Consider the following 19011-nt stretch of genomic DNA (forward strand, 5'->3'; position numbering starts at 1 on the left):
GGGAAATTTTTTTTTTCAATAAAATTTACAAAACTTCTAGTTGTCCTCTGTTGTTAAAGGAACAAATTCTAAATTCCATAGTTTATACATGTTATTTCCCCTTTCATACTTCCCATTTGTTCCTCAACCCACTGCAAACTAGCTTTAGTCCTCATCTCTTGATAAAACTGCTCTAATCACTAACAATATCAATACCATGCAACAACATAAAAACTCAATGAAAGCCCTTTCTTTCAGCTCTTACCTTCACTAGACAGTCAACTGACTACTCTTACTTAAAACTTTCTCCTCCCTCAGATCTTGGGATGTTACTCTTCCATGGTTCTCTTCCTATCTTCTCTGTCTCCTCTGCCAGTTCTACTTGATAGGTATCGATGTCTGTCTCTGTGTGTGTATCAATCAGTAGACCCCAGGGTTTCAATATTGTTTGTTTTCTCTCAATTTTTCTGTTAGTTTTCTCACTATGTGATTTCATCCACTGTCTATATAGTCTGTATGTTTAGGTAGTTTCACTGTCTATATGTAACAGGTATTGTCTATATATAGTCTACACAGGCAATAGATGAATTCACCAAGGAAGCATCTATAAAATAGCAAAAAGGGGAAAGTAGAAGGAAAGAGGGACAGGAAGAGGGATAGAAAACATACAGTAATGGAACTCCGGGAACAACAGATGATAGACAATATAGACAGAGTGATGACTCTCAAGTTCATATTTCCAGCCCAGATCTTTTTATTAAGCTACAGATCCTATTCACAACTTCCTAATGGTTTTCTGCAGCTGGTTAACCTCATATCCATCTCACATTCAACATGTTAAAACTGAACTCCCCATCTTTTCCTGCTAACATATTTACTATTCTGCAAAGGATCTGACCATCTACCATATGACCAAGTCAAAACTTCCCCTCTTCTATTCAACTCACACCATTTAATCACAAAACCTTGGTAATTTTTCTTCCGAATATTTTGATATTGTCTATTCCTCTCCATCTTTATTGTCTTTGTTTCTATTCATGCCTTCCTCTTTCTTTGGACTATTGAAATAGTCCTATATATATCCCCTCCTATTCATTGTAGCATTTACAGTGAGTATTATTTAATATTTTATGTTACCTTCACATTGACTTGTAATGAATAAGGCATTTTTACAATTCCTCCACCTGGAACCTACTATTTTGAGCCTGAGGAAGTTTTGATTCTATGTTTATTAATACAGACATGTTACTGAAAATTATGCAAGCCTTGATGTACCTTTAAAAGTATTCAGAATGACTCTAACTTCACTAAGCCAATTCCATCCCATTATCAATTTTTCTATACAGCAATTATCCCTGTCCAATTATATTCTTATGCATTTTTATTAGACAAAAAGTATTTTCATTGGAATCAATTCCTAATATTGATATAGGCTCACTAAACAGATTCTGCATTTATTGTTGCAGCCTGGGGAGCTAGAAAAGACTTTATCTTTTGTTTGGCTGGTTGACTGAAACATGGACCAAAAGGTTGCCCATAATGAGTGAATCAGAAATGCTGGACATGCCTTGGTTTTATTTAGAAGGGAAAACTGGTGACAAAGAAATGTGAGGAAGATATATGTAAACGGACTTCTCTGAATGGGCTGAAAATGTGAAGACATTTGTGTCCCATGTGAATGCTCACCAAAGGGTGACTTCAGCAGAAGAGGATTTAAAAAATCAGTTGGATAGTATGATCCATGCTGGAGATACCAGTCAGCCTCTTTCCCCAGCCACTCCTGTTATTGCCCAGTAGGCTTAAAAACAAAGCAGCCATTGTGATAGGGGTGGAGGTTATGCATGGGCTCACCAACATGGACTTTCACCAAGACTATGGCCACTGTTGAGTGTCCAATCTGCCAGCAGCAGAGACCAACACCAAGACCCTGATATGATATCATTCCCTGGGGTGATCAGCCAGCTAGCTACCTGGTAGCAGGTTGATTACACTAGACTGCTTCTATCACGGAAGGGGCAGCATTTTGTTCTTACTAGAATAGACACCTACTGTGGATATGGATTTGCCTTTCCTGCACACAATGTTTCTAACACAACTATTATCCATATACTTACAGAATGCCTTACCTACCAGCATGGTATTGCAAACTGGTCAAAGAACTCACTTCACAGCAAAAGTGCAAAGATGGGCCCGTGCTAGTGGAATTTACTAGTTTTATGTTCCCTAATATCCTGAAGCAATTTGATAGAACAGTGGAATGGCCTTTTGAAGACTCAGTTACAGTGCCTGCAAGGTGGCAATACCTTGCAGGGCTGGAGCAAGGTTCTCCAGAAGTATGAGTATGCTCTGAATCAGCACCCAATATATGGTGCTGTTTCTCCCATAATAAGGATTCATAAAGACAGGCATCAAGAAGTGGAAATAGGAGTGACAGCAATCACTGTTACCCTAGTGACTAATAAGCAAAATATCTGCTTTGAGACTTTATACTCTGCTGTTCTAGAAGTCTTAGTTCCAGAGGGAAGAATGCTTCCACCAACAGACACAACAATGATTTCACTAAACTTAAGTTAAGACTCACCTAGCCACTCTGGGATCCTTATGCCTCTGAAGCAACAGGCAAAGAAGTGAGTTATAGTGCTGGCTGAGGTGACTGATCTTGACTACCAAGGAGAAACTGGACTACTATTCCACAACGGAGATTAGGAAGACTATGTCTGGAATACAGAAAATCCTTGAAGGTGTCTTTTATTATTACCATGCCCCGTGATTAAGGTCAATGAAAAATTGTAACAACCCAATCCAAGAAAAATTACTAAAGGCCCAGACCCTTCAGAAATGAAGGTTTGGGTTACCCCACAAAGTAAAGAACCATGACCAGCTGAGGTACTTGTTGAAGACAAAGTGAATAGAGAGTGAGTACTGGAAGAAGGTCGTCATAAATACTAGCTATGACCATGTGACATGTTACAGAAACGAGAATGGTAATGGTCATGAGTAGTTCCTTTTAATTTTGCTATGAGTATGTTTGTGTATCTCTATCTCTATCTCCTTTCCTCTCTTATTCCTATATGTAATATTAAGATGCATTAACTTTATATCACAGTATAATATAAGTATTAATTTTACATAATAATATTTAAATTACAAGGAGAAAACATCACTCAAAGACTTTACTTCCTTTTCTGGGAAGGTGTTAGTGCATTTCTGGTTGTGTGTAGCATAATTATATATTAGGCAGAATTATGACCTTGCTATTATCTGTAAGTGAAGATGAAGTGTCATTTAAGAAGATATACACATAGGTACCAAATTGACAAGGGTTGGATTTGTGATGGTTAATTTTATGTGTCAACTTGATTAGGCCATGTGGTGCCCAGATTAAACACTACTTCTAGGTGTGTCTATGAGATGGCTCCAGATGACTCAGTAGACTGCCCTGCCCAGTGTGAGTGGGCATTGTTCAACCTGTTAAGTGCCCAAAGAGAACAAAAAGCAGAGGAAGAGAAGACTCGTTTCCTTTCTGCCTGCTTGAGCTGGGACATCAGGCTTCTCCTACTCTTGGACTGGGATTTACAACATCAGTTTCCCCAGCTGTCAGGCCTTTGGACTCAAGACAGGACTTACACCACTGGGTTTTCTAGGTATCCAGATTGCAGACTGTGGATTGTGAGACTTCTCAGCTTTCATAATGGCATATGCCAATTGCTCACAATAAATCTGTATGTGTATATATCCTATTGGTTCTGTTTCTCTGGAGAACCCTAACTCAGGGTAAATTTTACAAATAAGATTAAACTGATTGATTAGAGGTTTTATTGTTGTTGTTTGTTTTCTGGTCCATTTTAAATTTGACCATTAGAGTTTCTGCAATTGAATTCTCTTTCTTCACAATTATTTCTACCATTTTCAATTTTCCCTGCTGAAACTTCTGTAGATTTAAATTCTGTCAGGAAAGTGATACTTGTAAAACTTCTGTCAATATTTAGTCTATTAAAATTTTTACCATATCAATTTTAGTTCTTTGTACATTTTGGTTTTTATTGCTAGCAATCTATGCCATTAGCCATACAAGCTGGTGGAATCATAATAATGAAATAATGTTAATACTAATCCTAATGATAGCTACCATTGATTGACCACTCACTATGTGGCAGGCATTATTCTAGAGTATAACCCCCTTAAGTCTCAACAACCTTCTCTTATACAAACTGTAGTACAGAGAAGTTAAGTAATTTATTCAAAGACATACAACCACTGAGTGGCAGGACTGGCATTGAAGTGGCAATGTTAAAAGATGCTGCTGTGGACTGTAAACTACCTGTTTTTTCCCCCACAGGGGGAAAAAGTGTTATTTATAAAACAGGTTTCAAAGTTTATGATGATAATAACGATGATGATAGCAGCTAACATCTAGAGTGATTATTATATGCCAGACAACTGCTCAGTGCTTTGTATTCTCATTTAACCTTCACCACAACTTCTTTTAAATTTATTATAGTTGATATACAATATCATATTAGTTTCAGATGTATAACATAGTGATTTGACATTTAAATATCTTACGATGTGATCACCACAGTAAGTCTAGTAACCACCTGTCACCATACAAAGTTACAATATTATTGACTATTTTCCTTATGCTGTACATTACATTCCTGTGACTTTACTAATAAGGTAACTAAAAAGTCTCAGTAAGGTCAAAGAGCAATCAGCAGTTCTGTTAATTAGGAATATGAACTACAGAGCCCATGTTCTTAACATTTAAGCCATATAAGGATTGAAATAATATTTTTAAAAGCCTAATATATTGTCTTTATATGTACTGTTCTAAGAATTAATGATATATTAAAAATCTAAGCATCTAAAAAATTTTAAACATCTCATGCAATATTCTTATAATAAGAAATTCTTAGAAGAGTATATTTCATATTCAAATTAGTAACCTGGACAAATATGCAATTTGTTTTACTAAATGACAACTGTCACACTTATGGCTGATCAGTCAGCAAGGGTCACTCATTTAAAAGTTTATAAAAAACGAATAACTTCCCTACACTTACATCAAGTTCACTTTTGTCAATGAAGCTCTTAATGTTCCTGTGATTACCAGCAATCCCAATCCAATGAAACTGACAGAAAAAAATTTTAGTAGGTGTAGTCTCTGCTTTTCAATCCCATGTGCTTTTCTGGTGTTGCAAAGTTACAAAGGTAAAGCCAGAAAACTCTTGGTAATCTTTCTTGCTTATGTCTTAAGTAAAACAAAAGAATGAATTCTCAGATTCAATGTTTGAAGAATACATGAGTGGTACAATGAAAAGCAATTATTTGTATTTTAAGATGTTTCTTGTATTAAGTTAAAAAAATCCAAATTGGAAGAAAGATTGTCTACACAGATGTATCAAACAGTCTTTGTCTGATAATTATATGTCCTTTTCTGGAGCTCACACATTTCACGAACCTCTGGATTCCTCTCTTTGTAGTATTTATCACAACTTTAATTAATTGCGCAGTTAATTTTTTAAAACCTGTCTCTAGACAGGTTTATCAACTTTGTTGATCGTTTCAAAGAACCAGCTTTTCACGAATTTTGTACTGTTTCAATTTCATTGATTTCTACTTTTTATTACTTCTTCCATCTACTTGCTTTAGATTGAATTTGCGTTTATATGTCTAGTTTCTTAGACACAGAAGCTTAGATTTCTGGTTTGAGACTTGTTTTCTTTCCTAATATAAGCATTCAATGCTATAAATTTTCCACTAAGCACTGCTTTATGTGGATCCCACAAATTTTGATAATGTGTCTCCTCTTTCATTTAATTTAGAATGCATTCTAATTTCCTTTGAAATTTTCTCTTTAACTGTAGGTAAAAAAGTGTTGTTTAATTTCCAAATATTTGGGAATTTTCCAGATATCAATTATTAATTTCCAACTGAATGATGTTAGGGTCAAAGATGATATACTGTATGATTTCAATAACTTTAAATTTGTTAATTTTATGGCCCAGAAAATGTTCTATCTTTGTAAATGTCCCACTTAAAAAGTGCACATAAAAATAATACGTATTCTGCTGTTCCTGGGTAGTATTTCATAAATACCAATCATGTCAAGTTGGTTGATAATGATGTACAGGTCTTCTGTAGCCATAATGGTGTGTGGTAAGAGTATTGTTTTTGTTGTTGTTGTTGTTACTGTTGTCGTTTTTTGCATGAGGCTATCTAGTTTTCCGAGCACAATTTGTTGAAAAGATACGTCTTTCCTCCTCAAATGGTTTTGGCACCCTTGTTAAAAAGCAATTGGCCACAGATGTATGAGTTTATTTCTGGACTATCAATTTCTATTCTATATGTCTTTTCTATTCTACATGTCTATTCTATTCTATATGTCTAAATGAATGGATCAGAAAGAAAACTAGCAAGATCTATATGTCTATCTTCATGGTAGTACCACAGTTGTGATTACTCCAGCTTTGTAGTAAGTTTTCAAATCAGAGTGTGAGCCCTCCAACTCTGTACTTTTTCAAGACTATTTTCAATGTTTAGGGCTTCTTAAAATTCCATGTAAATTTCAGGATCAGCTTTCCCATTTTTGCAAAAGACAGTTAAATTTTGATAGAGCTAACAGAATTGAATCTGTAGATCATATTGGGTAGTGTGACGTGTTAACAATTAAGTCTTCCAATCCATGAACGTGGCATATCTTTCCATTTATTTACGTCTTCTTTAATTTCTTTCAACGACAGATGAATAGAAAAACTATGACGCATAGTTTTCAGTGTACAAGTCTTTCATCTTATTAGTTAAGTAAATGTATTCCTAGGTACTTTATTTTTTGTATGTTACTGTGAGGGAACTGTTTTCTTTATTTCCTTTTCCAATTGTTATTGCTACTATATCCTTTGACTTTTAACCTACCGAAGTCTTTAAATATAAAGTGAGTTTCTTATAGACAGGACTTCTTTTTTTTAATCCAATCTTTTAATTCATATGTTTAGAATATTTGCTTTTAATATAATTATTGATATGGCTGAATTAAAACCTACGATTTTGCTAGTTTTCTATTTGATCTATTTATTCATTGTTCTTTTTATATTTTGCTGATTAAATGGTTATTTTTAAATGATTCCATTTTATCTCTACTTTTCTCTATTTACATAACTTTTGAAAAAAAAAATTTAGTTCCTCTAGGGTTTATAAATATGTATCTTGCTGTTCCTTGAACACCTCAAACTTATTCCTTGATCAAGGCCTTTATAGTAGATGTATGTTCTGTCTGGAATGCTTCTCCCCAGATCTTCAAATGGTTTCTTTCTTCATATAATTCATTCTCTGGTCAAATTTACTTCCTTTCCTCAGGGATGCTCTCCAAAACTATCTTAACTAAAATAGCACTGCACCTACCATTTCACTCTTGCTTTTTTTTTTTTTCACAGCCCTTAACAACACCTAAAATTACATTTATTTGTTTAAGATTTTATTTGTTTAAGATTTCACCTAGAACATACAATTTATATAATAGCAAATTTTATTTTTCTTTACTATTGTGCCCTTAGCAAGTAGGACAATACTTTGCACATTATGAATGAATGAGTACATGGCTCCATTATAAGACTGTCACATCAGAGTAATATAATATAGGACTAAGCAAATTACCAAGTACTTATTAAAACTAAACTTGATATCTTGACAATAAGTTACAGAATAGTCAAACTGTTTTCTTTCTCATGACTATGTAATTAACTACTACTCATATTTAGAGAAAAGGGGAAAGAGAAACACTGTAAGAAAAATCTGGGTCAAAAATTAACACTTTAATGTCTATCTGTTATGCTCTTTGCATTGAAAGAACCTTAACGTTAAAAAAAAAAAAAAAAAGACTTGGGAGCCACAGCTCCCAGTCAGGCACGAAAAAAAAAAAAAAAAAAAGACTTGGGAGCCACAGCTCCCAGTCAGGCACGTGATCACAAAGGTAACAACAGACACTCTACAGTTTATTGTGTTGACAGCATTTTTTGGAATAGTGTGTTCTAAGTATGTTTAAGGTAGGGTAGGCTAAGCTATGATGTTCGGTAGGTTAGGTGTATTAAATGCATTTCTGACTTACAATATTTTCAACTTATGATGTATTTATGGGATATAACTCCATCTTAAGTCAAGAAGCATTTGTATTGGCAGTAAAGGGTGGTAGAGGTGGATGATTATATTGGTAATTCAATATTTCCTGCTGGAATACAGATTTGAAACCCTTATTCTGAGAATTTTAAAGAATTCATGAAGTTATATTGCAAGGCTATAATCAAAACCTTTAGCAGATGTTCATTTTCTACCAGGAGTATGCTTAATACTTGCAAAGCAACTTCTCCATTTGTCAAAGTTCCAATGAGTAAAATTTTGTATCCTTGGACCTTAAGCACATTCTGCCCTCTGAAGCAATATCAAAAAAGGCTTACCAATTTTCCATACAATTACTTCTCAAATACTTGAAAATGATTATACCTATGACATTCTTATGTAGTCTCTTTAGTGCAGTCTAAAAATATCCAGGGCTTCCAAAGCCTTTCCTACAATGGCCAGAATGTCATCTGTAAACATTTGACACGAGTTTAGTATTCAAATTAGATACAACACTGTAAAATTTCTGTAAGCTACTTAGAATTGAATTGGATCATTATACTTCTAGGAAGATGGTACTTGAGATTTTGGGGGGATGCTGGGTGGTCATATTACATTACTGGCTAATTCCTGATTTCCTGTCAATTAAAATTTCTATGTCTTTGTTATATAAAGCATCATTAAGATACGTCTTTGAATTTTAAACTTAAGGGCAAGGCCATAGATTTATTTCTGTGAAATAATCTTTTATTTTAGTTTGTTATTCTGAATGGCTTGTTTAAATATTTTGGAATCTTGATTCAACATCCAACGTTAGCTACATTTCTGAAATATTTCATTTATACAATTCTGAAACATACCTCACATATGAAGATTTAAATAACAGATTAAAATACTTGAAGCATAGGTTTAGAAGGATTTCTAACATTTCTCCACTTCAACATGAATAGACTCCTGATATAGTAAATCACTTATAAAACCACTTAAGTTTACTACTTTCATCTATATTTCTCTACCTTGATTAGAGATCAGGAGAGCATACCAAATAATCTGTAAAACTGAACTTATATCACAGTTTTTATTACAGAAATAAAGTTACTTTGTTATGACTTAAACATAGTAAATTGGCTTTCAGTGAGTAAAAGTTATTTTTCTAATTGTTCATAATTCAGATGTTCTAGGAATTTTTAATGAAGCATCATCAAGGTCAGTGATCCTCTTTTCAGATATCTAACCATTACTAAATGTAAGAACATTATTTGCCCACCCCAAAGCCTTTAATATGTCATTTTCTAAAATCCTTTAAAGACAATATTATTTCTATGATCATTTTGCAAATTATTTTAATATCTAGGAATATATACTTTGCTTTGAAATTGAAAATTTAACCAAGGCTCTGTTACTTTCACCTATTTTGTGCATCTCTGCTTTATAAGTCTGTTTAACAGTTTATTCCAGTTAAGGAGAATATCTTAGTGAGAAAAAAATGCAAACAAAATTGAAGCAGGGATCTGCTTTCTTCTCGTTCTATCTTAACCCCACAATGTGGGTCTTTCTTGTCCTTGGGAAAAAGCATAAAGATTCTTTTTGTTACACTTAATTTTCAAAAGTTTCAGTTCATTCTGGCCATTTTTGGTTCCTCACTTAACTTTTTCATTATAAATTAACATTCTATATTTTTGATACACACCTAGAGGTCTCGATATTTGAAAAAAGATGCAAAAAAAACCTAACAATTCATGATTCTAAATGTATTATAACTATAACTTATGCTAAATACAAATATAATACTTACTTTCTATCCTTATAACAAAATCACATTGCACTGATAAACTTAGTAATTAAGTTCAATTTAATTCCTAACATGACCCCCAATTCTGCTTTTTCTATTTTTATACTTTGATATTATTAACATTTTATACAAAGGCAGAACAAAATATTTGAGTTCTTATCTTTTTAGTATTCTTTACCACTTTTCTATTCATTTTTCTTAACCATCTCCAATGACGTAATAGGAAAAAATTCACTAATGTTAACTTTTTCAATTGCCAATTTTTCCTTTTTATTTTAGTTTTCTCATTTTTGTACCGAAATAATGTTGTTTCTTAATTTTACTGAATAAAAGTAATGTCCACTCTGAAGTCATTCTATTTGCTTCCAGATCCATATAGAGTTCTAGGTTTAATACAACTTTTTTTTGCCTACTCTGTTACAATCCAACTTCTACTTGAAAACAGAAAACTGAAACAAGAAATATATTGTCAAAGATAAACAGTTGGCTTTTCTTTTTATCTCTCATACTCTTGATTGAGATCACATTAGTCTGAATCTGCTAATGAAAAATAATGTGTAGGTTGCAAAAGATTCCTGAGGATAGCTGTACGATCAGTAGCTGTCTCATACCCTAAGTTATTTAACATAATTTTTTATAAGTTCATTTTTTTTCATTTTGACAACTTCTCTCCTTTTGAAAAAATGTTAAGCATATACCTTAACCCATAATTTAATGTCTTGATGTAAGAAGTTAAGGCTATAGTATTTGATAAGGCATTATCAAAGCTTTTAATGAGATAATTACATATATTCTACATTGGATAATATTTCATTTGCGCTATTAACAAAAACTAGCTGAAGTTAAGATTTCAAAATTACCCATGGCAAAATATTTATTATGAAACAGATTTTTAAAACCTGAAAAGCAGGTCTGATACACAGCACTTACTTTCTATGACTGAGAACATAATGTAAGCTAAGAAGATATTACCTATTTCTAACAAAACTGTGTAGACAGAAAAAAAAAGTTAGAACAAGAAGTCTTTAGGCCAGAGTAAGATCATTAAGTATTACAGAAAATAAAATTGATTAATTTAGAATTTAATTAAAGTAGAAAATAAAATTATTTATAACAAGAGCACAGAAGTTGTGCTTCAAAAAAAAAAGTCTAAAGGGAAGGGGACGAGAAAGATGAGAAAAAGTACTACCAGACTCCTTACCCATTGTTGTTGGTGCTGGAGCTTCCTGATGGTATTTTCAGCCTGCTCCAGTTTAGCACTGGCCTCATCACTCTGCTGTTTGATGGTGGCCAGTTCCCGTTTTATGAGGTAGTTTTCCTCAGCCTCCTGGGCTCTTGTCACTTGTCCCTTAGGACATAATTTTTGTGTGTGTAAAGCAGTTTAGGACAGAGTCAAGAAAGACTGCCTTTGTGAGGTTTAGTTATTTACTACGACATATTTTTTTAAAATCACCTCAGAGAATAGAACAGCCTAAGTAATTATTAGCCAGCAGCTCATTATTGCTCCACCAAATTTTGAGAAACTAAATGAAAAATTTAGTTCATCTGATAATCTTAAGAACAATTCTTTCGGCCAATAAAAATTCAGTTCATGCAATATTACTGAGTTGTACATGCAGGACTAACATTTCAATGAATAGTAGTTAATTCCACAGAATCCACTGATTGCCATTTTGTAATACTTTAAAATAAGGTTAGCTTTAAAACGTGCAAAAGGTGGTTATTTTAATAAACCAAGATAACACACAGTTATCAAAAATAAGTTTACACCCATATATACCACCCAAAAAATTATTTCTAGTAAAATGCATGTAAAATTGCATGCATTAAAACACGAATTTCTAGGTTTAGGAATTTCCTTATATATTAGACAAAATGCTAAAAAAAAAAAACAAAAACAAAAACAAAAAAAACTATACCTGTATCAATCTATCTGCCAAGGAAGCACTTTCCTACAAAATGAAAAATTCAGATAGAAATATAAGAGAAAGAAATAAAATAAAGGTGATAAAATTAGGAATAAGAAGAAACAAAGCATATCCAAATTCCACTACTTTTCATGTAATTAAACTGAACATGTAGATTTTAAAACTATTTTTTACGGAATATGTTTTTATTCTTAAACCTTAAGAAAAAATATATCAAAATAAGGATAGACTGAAAAAAATTATGTGCTTCTAGAAGAGACTAAATACAAATTCCAAGAGGTTTTTCATTATTTAGGACAAATAAATCTCTTTTAAAGCATACTTTTAAGTCTTTATTTTTAGAGTCAGCCATATTGTCAAACCACTTAGATGAAAGAGAGAGGGAATTTGAGCAAGCAATTCCACTTATAAGTGTGATAGCAATTTGTGCAACCCCAACTTCCAAAGATATAGAGCAAGAAAAATATAACAAATGAAATCTATGAGCTCAATGTAATATTCTAGCAATACCTGAGTAAGCAAACTTTTTGGTTGCAGACTTTAATTGATACATACGCATTTACAGAATTCTAAGAGCTAAAGGACACATGTAGGCCATCTAAGCCCATAAAACACATAGTTTTCTAGAAACAAAATCCAAGCTTAACACTTTTCTATAGCACCTTTATCATTCTGAAAGTTCAATGAAATAAAAATGTTTTCTCTATGAAAATGTCCTGCTCCAAAGATAAAAGACTACCTAAGAAGATGTACATTTTACTGTAAACTGAGTATTCAGTGAAAAAAAGTATATAATTAAAACAACTTAAAAACAACTAAGGTTCAACTTTTTTGCAGAATCACCAAAAAAGTAGAATTATCATTAAAGCAACTCTAGTAAGATAAAAGAAACACAGGAAAACTATTTTTGACTTAATATAATGTACTTGCAATTATTATACAACAAAAACAAACATGTAATAAGCATTCTGTCCTTCTGCAGTGCTATTTAATATGAAACCATCAATACTTTCAAGCAAAAGACAAATATACAAACTATCCATTTTTCATTTACCGCATTCTTGAATATTGATCTACAGATTTTCAGGGAAGACTTTAAGATACTTCACAATATCATGAGGAGTACTTTTAAACCTACTTTCTCTAATCTTTAGTTAAAAAAACACAAAAACTCCAAAAAATACCAAGAGAGTTTGTAAATTCAGATGTTTTTCTTATAATTATCCAAAACTCATACACTATATTTTTATTACTCAATACATTCTTATAGCATTAGAAACAAGTCTACAGAAGACATATCAAGAGCATACTATAAGAAAGAATGCAAAATTACCACATTTGCCCAGTTATTTTACATGAAATAAAGAACAGGTAACAAGTGGTATCAAAATAAGTCTAAGAACCAAAAAGTTTAAGCACAATTTTGCTGTGTTTAAAATCATGGTAAATTTTTATATAAGAAATCAGTCATTTTGACTAAACTTAAAACAATCCTAGGCCTTAAAGGAATCACCACCACATTTAATATGTGGCCAGAAAATAGGCGATATTTGAAATTGTTCTTTAAAGGTAACTTAATTGAGAATCTATTCTATATTGTATTCTGAAGAAGATACATTTTAGAGATTATACGTAAAAATAAAATGTTGCTGTAATAATAACCTTAGTTAAAACTTAAAAATTCAAGAATAGTGGTCAATTTTTACAAATGACAAGTTATACAGTTAAGTAGTAAGCTAGGCAAGCTAAGCAGTCAATACCATGACCTCGGAGACAACCGTGCTAGATTTCTTCAGGCTTTACATAAAATAGACAGAAAAACAATACTGTACATTTAACAGAAGCTTGCAGAAGTAGTCATTTACTTACTTTTTCTAATGTTTCAATGCGTTGTTTTAAAAGCCTATTTTCTGTGCGTAACCTCTGCAAAAGAAAAAAAAAAAAAAGGAAAGAAAGAAAAAGAAACATACAAACAAGAAAAAGGTTTGCAAGCATTCCTGAGAGGAAAAATAACACCTAAATGATAGTCCTTAAAAATGTACCACCTTTTATAAATTCAAAAAGAGCCTAAGGAATGGTTATATTATCATCTGTCAAATTATTAAAGACTCAGAGTAAGGAATACATGGCAAAGGAAATGACTACATTTATCATTTCAGCTATGACTGGATTTTAAATATAAACCACAGTACAAAAATAACCCCTTTCTTTTCTGTACCTATCATAATGACTCATAATCAATACCATATTTTCTTATATGTCTTAAAATCCTCATTAGCTAGAAAAGATTCTAATTCATTTATCTCCTGCAAAGCCTATCTACATAAACAGCCTTCACATGTCTATCAAATAAACAAATAAGAAATCTGAGAAATACATGTGCATAGAATATTAAATTGTCAGTTTAGAATTAGACCAGCTTCCATTTATATATAATGTGTTTTATATGCCAAGCTGCAAAATTCCTTACAGTCTGAAACTATAAAGAATGAGTTGTGTTCATTAAATGAATTGTTCATCATGGTTTTAAACATAAGAAAATTAAAAGCTCCAATTGCTAGCATTTTTCTCGTAGTTCAAAAAGTAAAAGTACATTAAAAAAAAATCTTCACCTAATTGTTCAATGCCTAATTCCCCAAAACTGTCAAATCACTGTCATTAAGTATTAAATCAAAAATACTCTACATTATAAAAATCTCTTTTGCATATTTCATCAATATAATTTCATATTAATCCCCTATATAAATTATCCCTTCATTTTAGAATCAGTTAAATGTTATCCCTTTGTTTTGTGATCACTCTAATTTCAAAACCCCTCCTACCTTTTTGTACGAATTTGCTCCACAGCTCAATCCAGCCTTCTTCCAACACCACCTTGCTCTAAATTTCTGCTAAAAATGTCTTTCTCAAAAAATTCTTCTATCAATTCAATCTAATATTTTGTCAGTAAAGACTAAAATACAGTTTATAGAACACAAAGTCTCAGACCAGAGAAATAAAATACTCTATGAATTATTGTATCTTACTAAGTGGACCACAAATTAGAACAAATAAATCTTAAGAGTTATAACAAAGATACTTTGCAGATTAGATCTTCTTGTTCTATTCACTAAAGCATTTAGATGATTTGAAATGTGTGATCTCAGACTATAAAACAGCATGGTAGTCTAAACAAGTAATTATTAAGTGCTGTTAAAGTCTAGAAAGCCAAAGAAACAAATGTGATTCTCAAAATGTTCTCAACATATTTCATCAAAAAAATTTAGAAAGTTAACCAATTGAGTGAATAAAGTTATGTTACAACAGAAATAATGCTAAAATAATAAAATGTAGTTCCTTTCTTATTCCCTTTAAATCTTCTGAAATTTTGCTATTAAAATCTAAATTGATTTTTCCCTAAACATATACCCAAATTTGTTAATACCAATTTTTAAATAAATCATCAATTCCTCATGTGTGTGATATCCACTTCATCATAAACTGGTAACTATAATAGACTTTATCAGTTAGTAAAGATTATTTCAGAATTATCTATTAAATTTCAACTGTTTTTGTCTTTTTTAGGACTAGTATCACAGTATTTTTGGTAATTATAGCTTTGTAATGTCTTTTAATATCTGGTAGAGCTAATTTCTCCCATTGTTATACTGTTTTGTTTATCCTCCCCAAACCTTAACTACTAGTGTACTAAATTAGTTAAGAGACTGGGTTTTGAAGTTAGGCAGATTTAGGTTCCAATCCTTACTCTACATTTAACACCTCTGCATGTTACTCGATTGTCTTAGAATCTCCACTTCCTCATCTAGAAAATTAAAGTAATAACACCTACAATGATATTAGAAGAATTAAATGATATAGACTTAATATATACCAAACATTTGGTTAATGATAAGCATTGCTCGTATTTTAAAATTTGGGCAAAATAATTATTTTATTACTTTGTCTATTTTTTTACATTATTCTGAAGATTTTTTTATTTCTCTGGAATCTTGCGAGGAATTAAATTTGACTCAGTTTGTTAACATGTATTTTTGTGGGGAAATTCAAATGTTTATACAACACATAGTTATTTTTGTCTTTACCTTTTATTCATCTTTTTAAAACACCTGTATGCAAAGCTTTTCAGTGTTTATTTCTTAGGTCCTATCCTATTTTTCATTTAGGTTATTCCTAGATATGCTTTTATTTTTATTTTAAATACAGCTTCTTCGAAGATATTTTTGAAATGTTTATTGCTGATACACAGGAGAGTTAATGACTAAAATCTATCATTTGACTGACTTCTCACACATTTTTGAGTATTCCTCTTTTCAATCATATTTTCTGGAACTAATTAAAAGTGTTTTCTGTGAAAACCACGAAGAGAAATACCAATGAATATGTACACTTAAAAAAGAAATTTTTTGACCTATCAAATTAGAAAAGAAAAAATGAGATAGAGAGAAAGAATGAAATACTTAATGTTGACAAAGTATACTGAAATGGAAACTCATTGCTAAGAAGAATTTACTCTGGAAATATTCTTTAGGAAATTTACTTAGTACATATCAAATGTCTTAAAAATACTAATATTCTATAATTCAATAATTCTACTTTTTACAACTGGCTATGAAAATTCAAGGTGCCAAAAAACTTTATATTCAAGATACTAACTATAAGCATATTTTTAATAATAATAAAAATGAGAAACAAATATCCTGAAATAGGGAAATCTTGGTTTCAGACAACCCACTCTTCAACCATCATCTCCTATTCTTTCCAACTTACTTATTTTACAACATAACCCAGGCTCAACAATCTTCCTTCTCATAGAGACAATTTAATGATCTTATTAACTTTTCATCATTCCTCACTCCCTGATGTCTTCTCTTCCCTCTTTAATTTCCAGTCATAATAGACTTTCCCTTGCTTTTATTCTCCCTTCCCCACTTCTTTCTTAGTAGTTAGTATACATACCTGATGAAACCACTACTATAGGTAAACATACTGACAACTCTGTGTCTGCACCTGTGCTAGAAAAATATAGCCATGATGCTTAAATTAACAATCATTAACTTTATTTGGATTCTTAATGCATTCTAGCAATAAATATGTATTTACCTAGTCCATTCCTTCTCCTTCTCTCTTAGATCACTATTTCTTTCTTAACTCTTTTGAACCAGCAACCCTCTAACTCACTATCAAATGGTAATCTTGCTTACAATTTCACTGAAAAAACTGGATCAGAAGAGAATTTCACAAGCCCCCACAACCACATCCTACATTTCCCCTGCATTTTTGCCGCTATATTTTACTTTCTCTTTTGTTACTGTGGATTAATTATCTGTACTAGACCAAGTGTCTTACCTATGTACTAAATCTATACCTGCCTGACTCTAGCAATTATCTTGTCATTCACACATCACTAATTTTTCCTACTTAATTATCACCATAAAAACATGTGCTTATTTCTATCTTTAAAAAGGAAAAAACAAAAAACTACCATCTACTCTTTCTTCTTGGCTTCTATACCTCTTCATTATTTTCCTGCTTTGCTGGTTTATCCTCAACTTCCTAATCTTTAAATGCTGGCTTACACTCAGGCTCAATTCTTGAACTCTTATCTATTCTATCTACACTGATTCTCCAGGTAATCTCAACTGCTCTCATGGCTTTAATATCATCATTGTGCTAAAAGATGCCAAATTTATATTTACGTTGACCTGTCTTCTCTTAACTCCAAATATTCAAGGGGCTACCTGAATATCTCCTAGTCATCGCATACTTAAAATATACAAAATTAGACTTCTGGTGTTCCTCCTCAAACCAAATCCTACTGTAGTCTTTCACTCCTCCGGTAATGGAAACTCCACTTTTCTAATTGCTCAGGCCAAAAAGCTTGATTGCTGTCTCTCTCATACCTCCACATTCAATCTGTCAGCTTTACCTTTAAAATCTATTCAGAATTCAATCACTTCTTACCACCTCAATCCAAGCCACCACCATCTCTTGCCTGCATTATTTTATCAGCCTTGTACTTAAGTCTCCCCATTTCTCTGGTTCTTGTCCCCAGCAATCTATTATTAACACAGGAGCCAGAAGGATCCACTGAAAACTTAAATCAAATCTTGTGCTCCTCAATTGCTTATCAGGGTAAAAGCCAAAGTCTTCACATAGTTAATAGCATCCTACATTATCTGCAATTCAGCATCTTACCTCTTATCATATTCCTCATCATTCATGTTGTCCCATCTACAATGGCTTCTTTAGCATTCCTCACAAGGCACACTCCTGACCAGATTCTGCTCTCCTTCCAGATATCTGTATATCTAGCTCCCTCACCTCCTTCAGGTCTTTATTTAAAAGTAACTTGGTCAATTTCTCTAAACTTTTGACCTAAACACTACTATTTTATTTTCCCTTCCCTAAGGTATTTTGTTCTCCTGTTTAACACTTATCATCATCTAAAATACTGTACATTTTACTTTTCTGTTATTGTCTAACTTCTGTACTAGAATGCAAACTCCATGAGAGCAGGAATTGGTTTGTTTCATAAACACATCTCAAGTACTTAGAACAGTGCTTGGACATGTAAGTAGGCACTGTAAGTATCTGTTAAATAAATGACTTAATATTATGCTGAATATTATGCTGCAGCCATTAGTTTTTTATTTATTTTTATTTAAAAAAAATTTTTTTTAGGCAAGGTAGCCCTTGGTCGACCTCACAGATTGCAAGGACCTTGTCAGCTTACAATCCCTTATTTTCTATTTTTACACCTACAGCACCTGGTCTTCCTAGGTGGTCTCCCATCCAAGTACTATACTAACCAGGCCAGACCTTGCTTAGCTTCTGAGATTAGACGGGATCGGGCACCATTAGTTTTTTAATGGAAAGGCCATAATGCCAGAGTAAAATAAGAATCCAGATCCTTCTCGTATTACTAATAGGTTAAAGTCTCTCTTGGAAAGCAGCATAGTATATACACTGAAGAACACATATGAGCCTTAAAATGACACAAATCAGAGTTCAAATTCTTGACTTTCACCCTTTTCTAGCAATGTTACCACTAGCATGTTATTTGAACTCTCTGAAACCTAGTTTCTTCAAGAAGAGGATAAGAAAACTTTCATAATACTATTCTATGAATAAAAGGAGATATGCATGTAGATGACCCTTCATATATTAAGTGTTGAATAAATGTAAGTATCAATATTAATA

At 32.2% G+C, this 19011-nt stretch overlaps 1 protein-coding gene across 7 annotated transcripts in view; it reads right to left on the reverse strand.

Annotated features, from left to right (window-relative positions):
- The window catches only part of EVI5 (ecotropic viral integration site 5), a 184071-nt gene that overhangs the window by 76176 nt on the left and 88884 nt on the right, over positions 1 to 19011 (reverse strand). For 3 of the 7 annotated variants that reach the window (XM_011355654.2, XM_011355657.2, XM_023528111.1), the window contains exons 11-13: positions 13681 to 13734; positions 11803 to 11835; positions 11085 to 11231 (exon numbers count right to left, since the gene is read on the reverse strand). In XM_011355654.2, the coding sequence (XP_011353956.1) occupies positions 11085 to 11231; positions 11803 to 11835; positions 13681 to 13734 (234 nt within the window). The remainder of the gene's footprint in view (positions 1 to 11084; positions 11232 to 11802; positions 11836 to 13680; positions 13735 to 19011) is intronic. The other 4 variants (XM_011355655.2, XM_023528112.1, XM_011355656.2 and 1 more) reach the window with 2 other exon arrangements.

This window comes from Pteropus vampyrus, unplaced genomic scaffold (assembly GCF_000151845.1).
Source record: "Pteropus vampyrus isolate Shadow unplaced genomic scaffold, Pvam_2.0 Scaffold22, whole genome shotgun sequence".
NCBI lineage: Eukaryota > Metazoa > Chordata > Mammalia > Chiroptera > Pteropodidae > Pteropus > Pteropus vampyrus.